General features: G+C 56.1%; 1 protein-coding gene across 1 annotated transcript; it reads right to left on the bottom strand.

Annotated features, from left to right (window-relative positions):
- Nucleotides 1–1,433: 1,433 nt before the first annotated feature.
- Laptm5 (lysosomal protein transmembrane 5) lies at nt 1,434–17,290 on the bottom strand. Its single transcript, XM_042695742.1, has 8 exons — nt 17,130–17,290; nt 8,167–8,260; nt 7,515–7,591; nt 6,488–6,616; nt 5,770–5,892; nt 4,433–4,528; nt 3,450–3,542; nt 1,434–1,991 (listed from the first exon to the last, which is right to left on the bottom strand). Exons 1-8 carry the CDS (start codon nt 17,214–17,216, stop codon nt 1,902–1,904), a joined length of 789 nt encoding a protein of 262 aa, XP_042551676.1. The 5' UTR covers nt 17,217–17,290; the 3' UTR covers nt 1,434–1,901.
- Nucleotides 17,291–18,474: the final 1,184 nt, after the last annotated feature.

The following is an 18,474-nucleotide window of genomic DNA, read 5'->3' as shown; positions in this document are numbered from 1 at the left end:
ATGCCAAAAGTACCTGGACTTTTTATTTATGGTGACAGCTAAGAACCATGATCACTTTGAGGGGCTAGGAGTAAAAATCTGGGTTCACTGAGGCCTCTGTTATTTGTACCTCCCCTACCCCGAATTCCCAGGAATACCTTTCAGGACAAAATCAGCCAAGGTGAGCAAATGACAGCCTGAACACCCATGCCTGCCTTCCCTCCTTCCCTCCCCCTCCCCCACCGCCGGCCACAGAGCTCCTGTCCCAGAGGGGATGGGGGTGGGGGGCAGGCTGAGCAGCTCCTCCCCGAGGTGGGGTCGTTCTCAAGGTTTGTGGACCTGCTCACTCACCCCGGCCCACCCTCCATCCATGATTAATTAGAAGCAAGTCACCGCAGCTCCCAGGGCAGGCCCTGGCTCTGGGCAGGTGCCGTCCGGGTAAGTGGAGCTGAAGCCTGACTTGGAAGACAGCAGGCCACTCACACGGTCAGCCAGGCTGAGCTGACACAGCGCCAGGGCACGGTGCTCACACGCAGGGCGTGGGCCCTGGACGTTTCTGGACTGAAGGAGCCCATGGAGGTTGGGGGGGGGGGTTGGAACAGAAGTAGAAGGAGGAAGCCACCCCTGGCCTGCCTGTAACACCCCAGGAGCCAGAACCAAGCTTGCTGCTGTTTTATTGAAACCTCTTTTTTGAGTGATACACAAAGCAATGACACGGGGTACGGGGGGGGGGGGCAGCCTCTGCTCCCCAGCAGACTCAGAGACCAGCGTGGGGGCTTTAACTCCCCTGAGGGAGGATCGCAGCCCACGGGGAAGCAGACAGGGGAAGGGGATGGGTGGAGCACACCCCCCCACACCCCCCCACACCTCCAAACACCAGCCCCTAGAGCAGGCTTTGCACCCGCCCACAGAGGGTTTCCTTGACTGACTGAATGCTCCAACACACCGGCCTGTTGGGAGTCCAGCCTGAGGTTCGCTGGACCACATCCTTGGGCAGAAGATGTGATCAGCCGGGCAGGTAGGGTGGATGGACAGCTGGCTCTGGCTGCTGAGGGAACCCAGTCAGGGAGCTTGCCAGGCACCGGCCAGCCCTGGGCAGTGGTGAGGACAGCTTCTTAGCAAACACTCTTGTGTGCAAAGTGGATGCTGGTGATGGAAATAACCATGATTTCCTGCAGAGAGTGGGCAGCCATTTGGATCCCCCTTGAATTAATCCGATCGGGACCACTAAACCAGCCAGCCTGAGTGGCCAGTGGCTGGGTTAGTTGGGTGCAATCGTTTGCAGGACAAAATGAGCTTTATCATGATGGGTTTTTTCCTGCAGAGAGCTTGCACTTGAGGACTTGCATGTTCACTTTGCTTTTTCCGCTCAAGGCTAGGGCTCTACTACTAAAGCCACGGATCTATTTTTGGTGGTTTATTGGAGATAAGAGTCTCACAGACTTTTCTGCCTGGGCTGGCTTCACACAGTGATCCTCAGCTCTCAGTCTCCTGATTCATTAGGATTACAGGCATGAGCCAGCAGCGCCTGGCTTCATCCTAATGCTCAGTGACAGGTGGTTGGTTGGATTGCTCATTGTTTAACCAAATTATTTTACTGGTCTGATCGGTGTGGCTTACTTCTCAGCTGCTTGGTTCAATGGATCAAGCCAATGGCTGTCTGACCAAACTCACCAAAAACCCAGAACTGTCATCTGAAAAGTAGCATTGCTCATGGAAAAGTAGCCCAACTGTTGGAGTAGATTTTTTTTTTTGGAGCATTTTGAAGAGCCATTCAGCTGAAGGGGACCCAACTGTGAGTGAGCCGGAGAGGGGTGCGCAGCAGATGGTCCTGTAATTAGCTAGGCGGCCACCCCACCAAAGCAAAGCAGCAGCTGTGGAGCACGGGCCCCTCCCAGCTCCAGGGCTGGGGCCTGGCCTGGTCACACCTCTGAGTATGGGGGCGGAGCCGGATTCCCCTCTGGAGACTTGGAGGGCAGAGACAGGGCTTCCTCGTAGGTTGGCAGGGCCACCTGGGAGAGACAGAGAGACGGAGAGGAGGGCTGAGCACCGCCCTGGGGTCCAGGAACTCAAACTCCACCTCTGTGACAGCCACCCCCTGGGAACTCCCTAGCCAGGTTTGTGTAACAAAGCGCCATCTTCCCTGAGGAAAGGTCTCCGCGCACATACTCTCGGAAGCAGCACTCCCGTCCCTCACATCCACAGAATCCCACCTCCCCGCCCCTGGCGATCATCACTGGCCTAGGAACAGGCAAGTGACAGAAGCTGAAGGTGGTGGTGGTCCAATCAGATGTATTTCTCTCTGTTCTAGTTACCAAGAAGGGTGGGATGTCAGCCTAAGGGGTTTGGGCAGCTGTGTTGTCACCATGGAGAAGGGCTGTCTGAGCTAAAGGAAGCAGAGTCAAGGGCTGGAGGGGTGGAGATCACATCCTAATGCCAGGACTCCTAAGGCCTGACCCGGACTTAACTTACTGAGTTAAGTTTCTGTCACTTACGACCAAGGATGTCTAAACTAATACAACCTCCACTCTGCAGAAAAGAAGTGGGATCCTTTGGAACAGCTGTTCTCCTCCATCACTTCCCAAACAGAAGCTTCCAAGTGCCTTCCTGTCCTCTGTCTAGAAAGCATCCTCCCCCACCCCAGCTAACTCAGACTCACTCACCATCCAAGGTGAGGCCAAAGCTACCTCCCCTAGAAAGCCTTCGCTGATGTTCCCCATAGCTAGGACTAGGTTCATACTTTGCACCCAGTTACAGACATAGCTCTATTGATGGGTTCAGTCGGCCCTGTGTAAGTCTTCTAGGGAAAAGGTGGTAGCTCAGTTTTCTCTGCACCCCAGAAATGGACATGAATTCAAAAGAGAAGCAGTAAATTCTGAATGAGAAGATGGGTAGATAGGTGAATGGATGGATGGATGGATGAATGAGTAAACCGATGATGGATGAATGGATAAATGGATGGATGGAGGATGACAGATGAATGAATGAGTGGATGATGGATGGATAAATGGATGGCTAGATGGACAAATGGGTGGATGACTGGATGGATGGATGGATCATGGATGAATGGATAGATGTAGGAATGGACAAATGGCTAGATGAGGGGATGCGTGGATGGGATGGACAGGTGGACAAATGGATGGATGACTAGATGTGTGAATGGATAATGGATGAATGGATAGATGGATGTGTAAATGGATGAATAGGTGGATGGATGGATGAGTAAAAGAATGAATGGATGGGCAGATAGAAACATACATGGATAAATGAGTGGGTGAACGGATAATCGATGGATGAGTGAACGTGTGGGTGAATTAGATGGATGAATGGATAGATAAATCCTAGATGATTAGACATGGAAACACACACTCTTCTTCTGTCTGACCCTTATGAGAAACTGAGGTCCCCAGCGGCCCGAGCGGCCCAGGAAGGGTTTGGTGGAGCGGGGCTCATCCTGTGGGCAGGCTCACCTTCGAGATCATCTTGGAGCTGCTCCTCTCGGCCTCCGAGTTCATGTGCTTGATGAGCTGGTAGCATCGCCACACGCACTTGAACATGTAGACCTGGAGAAGAGCCGGGCCCAGGCTGAGCCTTTCCCATCCTCCAGCTCACTACCCCCAGCGGCCGGGGGTGGATGCCGGCTGCCTTCTGGGGAGCCTCCCTCACCCCCTGCTGCTCAGATCTCCCTACTACAGCTCGGGTCCAGAGCAGTCCAGCCCTTCCCCTGGCCCTCGGCCGCCACGCAGCCACGGCTTTATGGGACTTGAGTTCTCCTCCAGGCCCCCAGTCATGGCCATTCAGATCCTGTCTGATATCCCAGTGATGGGGAGCTCACTCCCTGAGGGATCCCTCCCCACCCTGAGTCAGAGAGGATGGTGGGAGAGGCCCAATTCAATAAGGCCCTGACTGCAGCATTCATTTAAGGCCGATCACAAAGCACCCGAGATGGCCCCCTGGCCCCTCCATTGGGTACACTGTTTCAAATCCACACCACTGTGTCTCCATGTCTCAAACCTGGGGCCGGAAGCTGGACCGAAAGGTCGTGGGTCTGACCCCCTCAAAAAAATGAGACCATGCCCCTTTCTCCTTCCACCGCCCAAATTCTATCACGTGACCACAGATCCCAGCATCACCCATAGCTGTGACGTGGACCTCCCCCAAGGCTTCAGAGAGACTGGACGGGTGGGGGGAGGAAGGACTCAGATAAACCTGGGTCTGCGTTCAAATCTTACCCAGATGCACTGCTTGATCAGCACACTGGCCTGTATTATACACTGAGCCCTAACATCTGAATCCAGGGGCCCCTGCAAGCCAAGTCCAGACACAGGATGTCCCCAGGGGTCCCCCTGGAGTCGGGAAGAGCTGGTCAGGGATTAAAGAAAAGAGAGGCTTTGGGAACCTGGAGCTGGGCCACAGCCTCTGTTTGCAGAGCCATAGGATGAGGACCACTCACCTTGAGGATGAGAACCGCGATGAAGGCGATGGAAAAGATGATCATCATTTTGACAAACTGGCTCTGAGACATGTCCTCCTGTCTCGGGAGATAATTCTGCAACAGATGTGGTGGCTACATCAACACCACCCCTGGCCCTTAGGAACTCTAGCCACGCCCCCACAAGCAGATGTGACCATCAGCCTCATGGGGAAGATGACCCGACTCAAAGAAGGAGATCAGCTGATGCCCTAGGGGTCCTAGTTCCGGGAAGCTGGGCACCGTGACAGCTGGCGGTATTGGCTGCCCGGGGGACACACTGTACTGTAACCAATGGGACAGTCTTGACTCCTGCCAGGCGCCATCTGATCCTGCAGTAGTCGGGAGATGACACCCCCAGACCAGCAGTGCCCAGCTCACTCTGGATGAGATGACCTCTGGGGGGAAGTCTTGCCCTCTGCTCCTGAGAGTGGGCGAGGGCTGAGGAAGGGCATGGAGGAGGTGGCGGGTGGGTCCTCATGTCCTCCCTCACGCCAGCCCTCTGTGGGGAAGGGTCTTGTGTGAGTAGTTGGGCAAGGAGCCCTCAGTCCAGTTCCATGGCCATTCTGACCTGGCCCTGAATCAGGAAGTCAGCAAGCCACTCCCAAGTTCCTGGGCCTTGGAAACGGGGAGGAGGGTAGGGAGGTGGGTGGGGGGCAGATTTGGGATCAGCCCAGGCAAAAAGTTAGCAAGGCTTCATCTCAAAACAAAAACAAGGGCTGGGAAGGTGGCTCAGTGGTAGAGCGCTTGCCTTGCATGCATGAAGCCCTGGGTTCAATTCCTCAATATCACATACACAGAAAAAGCTGGAAGTGGTGCTGTGGCTCAAGTGGTAGAATGCTAGCCTTGAGCAAACGCAGCTGACCCTGAGTTCAAGCCCCAGAACTGGCAAAAAAAAAATTTATTTTAAAAAAGAGCCTTAGGGACTTGGCTTCAAACCTTGATCCTCAAATCTCATCCTCCTGAGTAGCTATGATTACAGGTGTGAACTATCAGTGACCAGCTGCCTAAACAAAACAACACTGTGATACAGCCTCAGTCCACTTAAGCCAGGATGCTTGGAGTGATTTGTTAGACGGGAATGAAAACAATCTTCTTTGGCCCAGGGCCCTTCTGGGCCCAGGCAGGCCGCTCCTATGCCCACACCTCTGCCTGGCTTCCTGCTTTTCTTGGACTGCTTCCCTCACCCTTACAAATGTCTTCACTGTATCCCTCACAGCCAAACCAACCTAAAGCCTCGAGGCACAGAGAGGTAGAGCAACTTGCCTACAGCCACACAGCCAGTGAAAAGGCCTGACCTCTCTCTAACCCAGACTCACCATGTGGTTCATGGAATTGAAGTTGAGATAGGTGGGCACTTCCATGAAGGAACTGAAGAGGGTCAGGATGCTCAGGCAAAAGTCCATCAGCTTCAAGGTCATTATTGGGACCCTGGAATGGCCCTTTGGAGGACAGAGAGGAGGAAGGAGAATGAAGGTCAGTACTCAGAGGCCCAGCTAGAGACACCAGAGCCTCTTAACATACAGAAGGAAGGAGAGGGGACTCAAATGTCCACATCAGGACTGATGCAGCCCAGGGCTGGAGTCAGGGTCTCCAGACCCCAGGACATCAGTCCCTTCCCCAAGATAGCATGCCAGGGTCTTCAGGGACACGTCAGAGGACCTGGGCAAAGTGAGTTCAGGGGGGCTGGGAGAGAGGAGATCATTGACCAGCTGCAGCCACCAAGGTGGGCCACACTCACTGGTGGCCACTGATGATGTCATCTTTGTCATTCTTCATCTTGCTTCCCAAGGAGGGGAAAGATTGGGGCTGCGGCTGGACAAGGGCTGGTGGCCCGGCCTGTGGTGAGACTCACTCCACCTTCCCCTCCAATCCACATCTATAGGATGTCCTTCCATCCGAGGCCTCCACAGGAGGCCTGGTGGTGTGAGGGAGCTCAGGGACATCTCCAAGGAACGGGGCGGGGGGCGGGGGGGCCTGCCCTCAGCAGCCTGAGCCCCACCCCTTCCCAAGCCAGATGTGGGGCTGGAAACTCACCGGCTGGGTCCGGGAGACGAACTTGAGATAGGCAGGCAGCTCGATGTAGGAGCCCAGCAGTGTGAGCAAGCAGAGCAGGAAGTCCATGACTTGTAGGGATAGGAAGGGCAGCAGGCACCTCTCCCGGCTCTGCAAGGGAGGCCCTGCACCGTCAGGGGGTCCCTGGCACGAAGCCTAAGTCCCTGTGCCTCCCCTTCCCTCCCAAGCCAGCTGCCTGGCCTGCCCCGGCCCACGTGCTCACCTGGGGACAGGTGGGAGACGTCTTGGTGTCTGGGAAACCATCCCATCCTCAACTTATCCCTGAGATCCCCACAAGCAAGGGCTTTGTGTCCGCATTACAGGGAGGAGGGGACAGAGAGCACATCTGACAGCCTCTGGTCACTGTCTCTCCAGGGGTTCATCTTCCCAGGCCTCGGGGATTTCCAGAGTATGCCTGCTTGCTCCTCTCTCTCTCTCTCTCTCTCTCTCTCTCTCTCTCTCTCTCTCTCTCTCTCTTCTCTCTCTCTCTCTCTCTCTCTCTCTCTCTCTCTCTCTGCTCTCCTTTAGCTTTCTTGCTCAAGGCAAGTGCTCCACCACCTGAGTCCCAGCTCCACTCCCAGCTTTTTTTGTTGATCCATTGATGATGAGAGTCTCACAGACTTTCCTGCCCAGGCTCCAATTGCAATCCTCAGACCTCAGCCTCCTGAGTAGTGAAGATGACAGGCATGAGCCTCCGGCACCCAGCCGCGTCTCTGTGTTCTGTTTCTTTGGCTCCTGGTGCTGGTTACAAAACCCAGCCTTGGCCCCTGTCCCCAAAGCTATCCTTCCTCGTGGGATAAGAGGGTACAAGCCATCAGAGTCCCCCATGTTTTAACAGGGAACTCTGGCCATTAGATTGGGGAAGGGAGTCCTGTGGGGAGAGAAAGCTCCCCCTAAAGGAAGTATGCTGGTCTCTAGGTATGGAAGGGGCTCTTGGCTTCCTATAGGAGGGGCAGGAGGGCAGCTGGCTCCCCCCCACACCCCCCTCCTGGGTCACAGCAGACCTCACCTTGACCACGCCGATCAGCAGACTCAGGCTAATGAGAAACAGCATCAGGATGAGCAGGAAGCTGGAGATCACATTGGCTGGAAGGCAGGGGAGCGTGATGAGGGCTCGGGGTGCCCCTGGGGACCCCAGCTGGGCTGCCAGGACCATACTTTGGGAACAGCTGGCATGGAGACTTGAGAGTAGACAGGGGAGCCCCGGACCCTGCCCTCAGGTCACAGCCAGTCTCGGGGCAGGATCAGCACAGGGAACAGAGCACGTCAGATAACAAGACTCAGAGTGTACCTGGAGTCGCCTCGGGCCTACCTTAGCCAGAGCGGCCTGCGGGTGACAAGAAGCCAGCCACAAGCCATGGGTAGGGGGAGATGGCGGATTGGGGAGCAGAGATGGCGGGGGGGGGGGGGGCTACAGGCAGCCTGCGGGGCCTGAGTCCCCAGAGAGGAGGTTTGCTGGCAGAGGTGGCAGGCTTGGGCAGCGCATGGGGATGGCAGCTTTTGAAGTGCCAACCTCAGCTCCAGCCCCCTGGAGCCCTCTTGCCTCCAGGAGGGACAGGGATGAAGTTTTCCCATGAGGAAGGGAAGGGAAGGGAAGGGCTCCACTTCCCAGCCCATCTGCCCTGGCCAGGCCCTGCCCACCTCCCCAGCCAGGGACCTACCGATCCTGAGATACAGAGTCTTGGAGAACCTGCAGGAGCCTTTGCCATGAGCCACCTCCACCGAGTGCTCGATGAACAGCAAGATGCTCATGATCTGGGGAGAACAGAGATGGGTCAGCGGGGCTCCCACGCCACTCCCGTGTTACTGTTCAAGACTGGGGCGAGGATGGAACACTCAGGGCCGCAGGCCTCCTAGATCAACAGGTACCTTTCACAGGTGGACATCTCCAGGCCTCCGTTTCCCCATCCGTCCAATGGGGCTCATAAAGTAAGTCAGCCATGACCAGCTGATGAGCTGACAGAGACAGGACCACACCGGCTCTCAGGAGGAGCTACTAAGTCATTCAAGCTCAGGGTTGGAGGTGGGAGGGTCTCTCGCTGCTGGCTGGACTCCTTCCCCCACACCCCTTGTGTATCGTGACAGGTAGACAGAGCCACCTCACACCTATAATCGTCACTCTTCAGGAGGCTGAGATCTGAGGATCACAGTTCGAAGCCAGCCCAGGCAGACAAATCTGAGATTCTTATCTCCCACGAACTACCAAAAAGCTGGAAATGGAGCTGTAGCGCAAAGTGGTCGAGTGATAGTCTTGAACATAAAAGCTCAGGGATAGCACACAGGCCCTGAGTTCAAGCCCCAGAACCAGCAAAAGAAAAAAAAAGAGGGAGCGGGGGAGGAAAGGCAGATGAAGCAGCATTGACTTGCTCAGACCTGCTCCTGCACAGCCATGCTGCCCTCAACTGCTCCAAGCCCCGCTGGCCAGGCCTCTCAGCCCAGGTCACAGCCCAGGAAACAGAGGCTGAGCGTGAAGTGGGCCTGGGTCACATGGCTGCTACAATGGAGCCTTGGTACCTCCGCTCTGGGCTCTGGGCTCCTCTCAAGGCCGGGCTGCTCCCTGGGGCAGGACAGCCCCCTTCATTTGTACTAGGAGTCATTAAACCAAGCAAGGCCAATGGGGCAGAAATCCTGCAAGGTTTAGGGTGAGCCACGCAGGCTGTATGTCCCTTCCGCCACCAGAGGACCCTCCAGGGAGCACAAGGGGCTGGATTTCTAGTCTCCACCTTCTAGTCTCCACGTGGTCCTAGGGTCCCATGCCAGCCTGTGATGGGCACCTGGCTTTTGAATCTACTGCAGACAGATAACCTCCATCCCCCATCCAGCTCGGGCCCAGCATCAGGCCCCTCTGGCTCATGGCCGGTGCAGCTGGGAGGCTGTGCAGAGGTGAGCCAGGTGCCCGTGGCTCACACCTGTGGTCCTAGCTCCCCAGGAGGCTGAGCACCGAGGTTCAAAGCCAGCCTGCGCAGACAAATCGGAGAGACTCCATCTCCAATTAACTAGCAAAATGACAGACTGGAGACATGGCTCAAAGAGTAGCGTACCAGCCATGCGTGAAAAAGCCAATCCAGAGTGTGATGCCCTGAATTCAAGCCCCAGCACTCACTGTCTCTCTGTGTCTGTCTGTCTGTCTGTCTCTCTCTCTCTCTCACACACACACACAGACACACACACAGACACACACACAGACACAGACACACACACACACACACACACACACACACACACGATGTTTTTGTAAAAGCTAGTGGTTAAGTCAGGCACCAGTGGCTCACATTCAGGAGGCTGAGATCTGAGGATCACAGTTCAAAGCCAGTCGGGACAGAAAAGTCCGTGAGACTCTTATCTCCAATCAACTACTCAGAAAAAGCCAGAAGTGGTGCTGTGGCTCAAGTGGTAGAATGCTAACCTTGAGCACAGAGAGGCTCAGGGACAGTGCCCAGGCCCTGAGTACAATCAGCACACACTGAGTAAAGCCACTGATCTCTCCAGTCTCAGGTCCCTCCCGGGCTGCTGTGAGGAAGCAGACGCTCCCCCCACACACACACAGCCAGCCCACGGCAGGGCAACCTCAGTGCCTGCCATGGTCGGCACTCTGTCTGCACGAACTGTCCACTGAGACCTGCAGAACCCAAGGTATGGACGATGTGTTCACCGTCACCGTGGAGCAACTGGGGAGAGATCACTGCTAGGCATCAGATGCTGAGAAGATTTCACCAACAAGCTTTTGAGTGAGGCTTTGAAGGCTAAATAGGAGTTTTCCAAAAGAGGAAAAAGTAGCAAGAAATGGAAACGCACATGCACAGGCCCAAGCGTGTTTGGATCCCTGAGGGAGCTGTTACCCGTGGGGAAGGGAGGCCCAGAGAAGAGCTAGCAGCTCAGGATCACACAGCAAGACGGGTGCAGCCAGAGCCAGCTCCGGGCACCATCCCACACCGCAGGCCGCCTGCCGCTCCTCCCTCCCCCTGTCCGTGCCTCTCTCTGTTCTGCTTTTCCGCCTCTTCCCTCTGTGGCTCGTTTTGGTTCCCCTTGCTTTCCCCTCTAAGCCGAGGGCTGGAGGAAGTGGCAGAGGCCGGGCAAAGTTCTATTTCGTTCTCCAGCGACCCTGCAGACCACGCCGAGAGAAAGGGGTAGCCACAGGAAGGGAGGGGAGAATGTGGGGGACCAGGAAGTCATGGCAGCTGGAGGGCTGGAGGAGGTGGAGGCGGCACTGGGCAGGTGGACGGGCCACGGTGCCCCACCCCGGCCCTGTGTCCCTGGCGGGGTGGCCTGGGGTCTGCAGGGCTCCGGGGCTCTGGCTGAGGCTATGGAAGCCCCGGGTGGCTCTCAGCAGGCTAGTTCTTCCTATGCCTCAGTTTCCCCTCAATGGATGAGGACCCCAGACATATCCCAACAGCCACACACCTCCCTCTGTCACAGCCCCATATGGAAATAACCCCAGCTTCCTCCCACAGGGACACGGACCAGCTTCTTCCAGGAAGGCACTGTGGAATACTATAAGGCTTGGAAGCAGGGTGCTGGGACTCCCGGAGAGCTCCACGGGATGCCAACAGGGGTGGAAGTTACAGGGCAGGGTAATGAGGAGGAGGTACGAAGGGCCCGGGGAAGATCCTGTCCAATTTCATTCCTTTTCTTTCTTCCTTCCTCATCTCCCCGTTCTGTGCCAATACTGGGGCTTCGTCTCAGGGCCTGGACAGTGTCCCTTAGGTTTGTTTCAATCAAGGCTGGCACTCTACCACTTGGGCCACACCTCCATTTCCAGCTGGTAAGTGGTTCATTGTAGACTTTCTCAGGCTGGCTCTGAACTGCAATCCTTAGATCTCAGCCTCTTGAGTAGCTAAGATGACAGATGTGAGCCACTGGAGCCTGGCCTGGCCAGTTTCATAACAGGTGGAGTCTCCAGGGTCGCCACCCGCATGTAGGGGTATCTACACATTGCTGCGGGTAAATGATGAATTCGCAGATGACTTAGAATGATTAACCTAGAGCCCGGGGCTGTCATCCTAGCTGCTCAGGAGACTGAGATCTGAGGATCACAGCCTGAAGCCGGCCCAGGCAGGAAAGTCCGTGAGACCCTTATCTCCAGTTAACCACCAAAAAAGCCAGAAGTAGAGCTGTGGCTCAAGGGGTAGAACAGAAAAGCAAAACAGCTCAGAGACAGCGCCTGGGGCCTGAGTACAAGCCCCAAGACCAGCCCCAAACACACACACAAAACGTAGCCTAGAGACTGTCTGGCAGGGCCTGGTGGTTATGAAGATGACTCAGGCCAGACCGGACACAACACACAGGGATCAGCAGGCAGGCTTCAGGGACAGAGGGGAACTGGGCGTCCAGGGTGGGGCTCAGCAGAAACCGTGTGGCAGGAGCCTTTTCCCAGCAGGCAATGGGGGCAGGTGACTTCATGAGGGGCACATGGAAGAACAGGAGTGCGTCTCTAGTGAACAGGTTTGCGGTGACCCACGGGCTCAGAGCAGCCCACGGGAGGCCCCTGGCAAATGGTAACAGTTGAGGAGGGGGAGAGAGGTGTGGCTGGGCTGGGGAAGAGCAGACAGCGCTGACCAGAGGCCACCAAGCGCAGCAGTGGCTCATGCAAAGGCCCTGGGTGCAGCAGAGCCCAGCTGATGATACTTGACACGGTTTATCGCCTTGCGGCACAGGAAATGCTGTACCCCACACACACACACACACACACACACACACACACACACACACACACACAAACCAAGACAGACAACAGGGAGACAAGTCATCCCGAAGGCAGATCCCGGGGCAATCCCAGCAATCCCAGCAAGAGCCTCTTTGTGGACAGATGTTTGTGAGCTCAGAGCTGAGCTCCAGGCATGGAGCGCAGCCTGGTTAGCTTCTTCTTGTGCAATATCTACCCCTCAAGCAGCTCCCCAAACCTCTGCTTCCTGTTTATCTCCAGAACACAGATTCCTCCCCCTCAACATGACAAGCCTGTCATCACTATTGTTACAGAGCCTCTGCTAGCTCTGGTCTCTCCTCTGGACGCTCAGCCGCCCGGGCTGGGCCTTTCTGTTACCATCCTCACCGCTCTCCATTTTGCCAGTGATGGTAACATCAGCCTTTACCCACAGGTGGAAGATGGCAGCTTGTGGTTGGGAAGCCAGCGGCTGCCTCCCCCACGGCGCCAGCCCGAGAGACCTCAGGCCTCTGGGAAGCTCCACCGAGTCCTGCTGGTCCCAGCCTCGCCCTCCCGCCCCGCCCTGCCTGCCCCACTCACCTGTGCCCCCCTCCCCCTCCCCCCCAGCCAGCATTATCACCCACCATCATTCACCCAGAGGTTGGGGCAGCGGGAACTGTCTCCCGGCCAGGGTGGTCATCTGGGCAGCCTGGGGACAGAGCTGCAGCCCGTGGGCTCCCTCCATAAACAACACGGGATGCCTGGCTGTAAAAACTAGTGCATTTGGGCTGGGCACTGGTGGCTCCTGCCTGTGATCCCTCAGCTACTCAGGAGGCTGAGATCTGAGGGTCTCTGTTCAAAGCCAGGCGGGGCAGGAAAGTCGAGGAGACTCTTATCTCCAATGAACGACTCAGAAAAAGCCGGAAGTGGTGCTGTGGCTCAAGTGGTAGATCGTTAGCCTTGAGCACAAAGAGGCGCAAAGACAGCACCCAGGCCCTGAGTTCAAGCCCCAGAACCAAAAAACCAAAAATACAATAACTGCATTTGGATTGGAGATGTGGCTCAAGTGAGCCCCAGCCCTGAGCAAAAAAAGCTGAGTGAGAACAAGAAGCCAAGTCTGAGCCCTGGTATGTGAACATACACACACACACACACACACACACACACACACACCCCGTGCTGAGTGCATTGACCAAGTTACAGCAGCACTGGGCAGGTGGTAACTTGGTATAAAATGAACAGCGTGAGTCCCCACTGCGTCCTATGACCATTGCTGGCCTGTGTGAGAAACGGGGAGAATGGACGGCCTCCACAGAGGGGTCCCCAGTAACATCTACAGCTGCGTCGCCCGCAGGGGGGCCAAGCCTAATCCCCAGCTCTGTGGTGGGCTGTGCAGAGCGGCTTCCTTCCCAAGACTGCAGCGTGAGAACGATGAGAAGGGACTCCTACAAGGGAGACGCCTTGAACGTGTGTGTGTGTGTGTGTGTGTGTGTAAAACCCTCCCAAAACCAAGGTCAAGGGCACAGAGAGCAAAGAGAGTCAGAAGCTGTTCCAGCCCGGGGTTCCCGAGCACTTAAGGCGACAAGACAAACACTGGATAGACACAGACTACTTAACACCAGCACGTCAGTATCGGTGGCCACTGGGACAAACATACCACACCCATATGAGCCCTCAGCTATAGGAAACCCGGGTCAGACGCACGGAGTGCCCTGTACCGTGTTCCCGTCTTATGCAAATCAAAACGCTGCCTGAAAAGTGAAATAGACACTCTTAAGACATTGTACACACATCCGGTACCAAGGTGGAAATAGAGATCGCAGCCTGGCAGCCATGGCCCATGTCTGTGGTCCTAGCTACTTGGGAGGTTGAGATCCAGAGGCCTGACTGAGGTTCAAAGCCAGCCCAAGCAAAAAAGGCTGCCAGACTCCATCTCCAAAATAAGCAGCAAAAATCTAGGCTAGAGGAGTGGCTCGTGTGGTGTAGTCACAGCAAAGCAAGTAGGCTGAGCCAGAGTGCAGGGCCTTGAGTTCCAATCCCGATACCAATAAAGGGAGGGAGGGAAAAAGAGAGGGCAGAAGGAGAGGGGGGTAGGAGGGAAGCAAGAAACAAGTGGGAAGAAAGGAGGACTTCCAAATCCCCAGCCTGCCTTGACACGCATCGAGCGGCGACTGACGCATTCTGTCTACAGGCAGTGGACGTCTGTGTGGGTTTTTAGATCACAGCAGGTGTGATGTGGATTGCACTTCCGATGGTGAGATTCCAGGAACTCAGGGGAGAAGAGGTCAGGGAGGGATAGAGTTCTAGGCAAAGAGGTCCCCACCTCCTGCGCTGACTTAGGAGCTGTGAGATTACTAAAGAAAGTCCTCTGCCTCCCTGGGTGTGCGTGCGTGCGTGTGTACCAGGCGCCCCGAGCATCCTCTACAGAGACCCAGCCACATCCCAACAGTGTGCTCCCTGCCGGAGGCCCAGGACCGCACCATGCACAAAACCATCTTCCCATCACAGCACCCCACAACTCCGTGATCAGTGAAGCGGGGTGCTGTCTCAGGACGTTCGTGGCCCAATTTAACCCTCCCCTGAGGGGCCAAGTCCACAAATAGCTCCCAACGTACACCCTGGTCACCCCTGGCTGGCCCCAGTTGACGCCAGCATGGGCGACTGGCACATCTGGGCAGCGGCTTCTCTTCCTCCAGCCAGATGTTCAAGGCTCTGTCAGCACACCTGTTGCCCGCCTGCTGGGCTGCAGGAAAGCCCCCAGCCCTGCTCTTTCTGGGAAGGACACAGCCTTCTTGCCAGGACATCTGAAGGATAAGCTAGAGAGTTGCATTCACATGCATGTGTGTAAACACACACACACACACACACACACACACCTGTGTGCCTCTTTCTGCCTCCCATCCACAGTGCCTACTGCCAAGCCCTCCCTGACCCTCCTGCCAAAGGCACCACCTTCCAGGAAGTCTTCCCTGATCACTTTGCCCACACACAGTTCTGTAGATGGGGACTGGACACCCCAAAACCATTTACAGGAGACAGGATTAGACGGTGTGATCCAAAAAAACCCTTCATTTTATTCGAAACTAGCATCCATCACCAACACTAACACATCAGCAGAAGGGTCCCAGAAGACTGCTTGCAGATTCTCTGAAAGGCGACAGAGCCACCGTGCCCACGGCCATCATGGTGACACTCAGAGGAAATGGAGAGCAGCCACGAGAGAGACGGGCAAAGACTCCTGGCCACCACAGGCCCCTCGGCCCCCAGAGCCACTGGCCAACCTAAGTGGACCCCAGAGGCATCAGAGCGGGAATCTCTGAGCCAAGACCCGGTCCCTTACCTCCAAAGGGACACTGGCTGGGAGACAGGCTTGCTGGAGGCCCCGCAGGCCACCAGTGGCAGCGCGGGGGTAGGGACCCAAGGCCTTGGACAGGGCCATCTCTGCACACCTCGCTGTCCTGCGAGAATGTTGTAGTCCCTAGCCAGGCACAGGAGGCTCCCACCTGTAATTTCAGCTACTTGGGAGGCTGAGATCTGAGGATCAAAGCCAGCCAGGGCAGGAAAGTCTGTGAGACTCTTATCACCAATGAACCACCAAAAAGCTGGAATGGCTCAAGTGGTAGAGCACCAGCCCAGCCTTATGCAAGAAAAGCTAAGGGACAGAGCCCTGGCCTTGGGTTCAAGTGCACACGCACGCACACACACCACACACACACACACACACACACACACACACACAAACACACAAACACACACACACACACACACACACACACACACACACACACTTGCAGTTTCAGACTGAAGGCCTTGAAGTCTCCATGTGGGCACAGCCAGGGTGTCAGGACAGGAGCCAAACAGGACAAACTCTGTGCCCCTACTGTCTGACAGGTGACTCCATGCCCACGAGCTACCTGGGGCATCATTCACAGGAAAGCTCTCCACTGTGCCAGGCTTTCCTTGGTGGATATAACCAATCCCTCCTTCCTCACAGCAACCCCACCCCGCAGCAATTCTCATCACCATTGCTTAGGTGACAAGAGAGACTCAGAGAGGTTAAGCAAGTCAGCCAGGCTGCACAGCCCAGGAGCAGGGAAGCCAGGAGGCGAGCTGCAGAGGCCAGGTGCTACCAGGGTGAGGCTACCCACTCGGCCACTCTTGCTACTGCCCTGTTCGACTGGAAGCAGATGCAGCCAGGTCCTTGCAACCCACCGCAGGCCTTGAGACTAATTTTGAGGAAGCTCTTCCAGGTCCATGAGTCACCTGCTGCTCACCCCAGGCCCCGAGTCACCAAAGCAAAGCAGGAAGGCGTCTGGACCTGGGGGAGCTGGTGTGCCCAGGATATGGGGGTTGGGCACAAATCCAGATGGGGCAGAACAGAGACCCTGGCTTCCAGCTAGCACTCACGGGGGAAGCTCTGTCCCGCAGGCTTGTGAGTTGCCCAGAGTGCCACTGTGAGGTGACCGGAGACTGGACTTCTGCTGGGCGAGCGGTGTCCAGCAAGTTCTGAAGAAGAGCCCTGGTCTCTTATCTGCACATGGTCTAGAGTGTCCTTAGACCACAATGGTTTGGCTGAGCTGGGAATGGACCGTACTCAGCTCCTCGGCTCTTTCTGGAAACAGAAGGGAGACTTCCAGCCCTGGGCTGGAAGGGCTCAGGCCCTAAGAAGACTCGAAGCCAGGCCTGTGATGGATCTCTCAGCCCGGAGTTTGGGGTCCCAGGCTATGTCCTCCCTACCACCCCGGATCTCAGCCTCCAATGCAGTTTCTTCCTGCAGGCTACACACAGAGCACCCAAAACTGCCATTCCTCCATCTGAAGCCTGGGGTAAGGAAAGCTTTGTCCTGGAGTCCCACCGAAAGATGGCAGATAGCAGCCCTCCTGCCAGAGGGGATCAATAGTAGGTCAAAGGTCAACACGCACACCCACGCACGCACACACACAGACACGCACATGGACAGGCCCTCCCACAGCTGGCGCTCACCACGTGATAGATGGCCAGGGCGGAGGTGGCAATCCGGACATTGAAACAACAGCAGGTCTGGCGGACAAGGGCGGCGCGGGGAGCCATGGTCCCCTTCTTCTCAGAGTCGCTGTGAGGGAAGGAGCCCGGGGCAGGAAAGGGGAAGCTTCGAGGAGCCCGCCTCACTTCCGCCCTGCCCTCAGACAGCAGCAGCCAGGGCTTCATAACTAGGGCGGGGCAGCTGCCAAGGAGGGGCTGAGGAGAGCCTCGGGAGAGGCCAGGGCCGGACTCCAGGGGGCCCTGGGGGAGCCGACCCGGTCCCCTGGGCAACCACCCGGCACCAGACCTAGACTAAGCAGTTTCACACACCCTACTTCCTCACCATACCCGCAGAAGCCTGGGCAGTGACCAAGCTCGTTTCCAGATACAGAAGCAGAGGCCCAGAGAAGTCAAGGCATTCGGTCACTCAAATCACACAGGATTTACTCCTCTGGGCAAGATTCAAACCCAGATCTGTCTAATTGCAAGAATAACGATTGTTAGTGGGCCCTGGTAGCTCAGGCCTGTAATCCTAGCTACTCAGGAGGCTGAGATCTGAGGATCAGGGTTCGAAGCTAGCCCAGGCAGAAAAGGCCATAGGACTCTTATTTCCAATTAACCACCAAAAAGCCAGAAGTGGAAAAAAAAAGAAAAAGAAAAAGCCTTGATTAAAAAAGCAAAGTAAGAATGTGAGGTCCCGAGTTCAAGCCCCAGTTACACACTCACACACACACACTCACACACACACACACACACACACACACACACCAGCTATTGTCCAGGATGTAGTTCCTATGGGCCTAAGCCTCTGGGTTAACCTTTTGCTCCTCATTGCCATCTTTTGAGAGAAGTGCTACTCACGTCCCCGCTTCACAGATGGAGAAACTGAGTCATGGGACTAAATGACTTGTCCACAGTCACCTAGCTAGTCCAAGGAATGGGTGTTTGAAGGGGGACTGGCTGGTTCTAGCAGCGGCCCTGGAGCTGGCAATCTCTGCCCTCTCTGCCCCCAGCCTGGAGAAGCAGGGGGTTCTCCCCGGCCACTGAAAAGGCTACAGGCTCCCACACCAGCACAGAGGAGTCACGGAACGAAGCCGTGAGCGGTGCCCCAGGCCGAGGCCAGCCTCTTCCCCCTGCTGATTGGAAACCAAAGGCCAATCAGGGAGACCCTCAGCCGGACCACCTCCGCTTCAGGCTCAAAGCTACCCCCAGCCCCAGCCCCAGGCATGAAATCAAGCATTTTTTCTTCTTCACCTTTGGGAAAAGTTGGAATGAATAAACCTCAATTGCTGAGTAAAGCTACCCTGGGACCTTCATTCCCTCCTCA

Source organism: Dipodomys spectabilis, unplaced genomic scaffold (genome assembly GCF_019054845.1).
Source record: "Dipodomys spectabilis isolate Male_0828 unplaced genomic scaffold, ASM1905484v1 ptg000188l, whole genome shotgun sequence".
Taxonomy (NCBI): domain Eukaryota; kingdom Metazoa; phylum Chordata; class Mammalia; order Rodentia; family Heteromyidae; genus Dipodomys; species Dipodomys spectabilis.
Note: the sequence above shows the minus strand (reverse complement) of the source record. Positions and strands in the feature narration are given on the sequence as shown.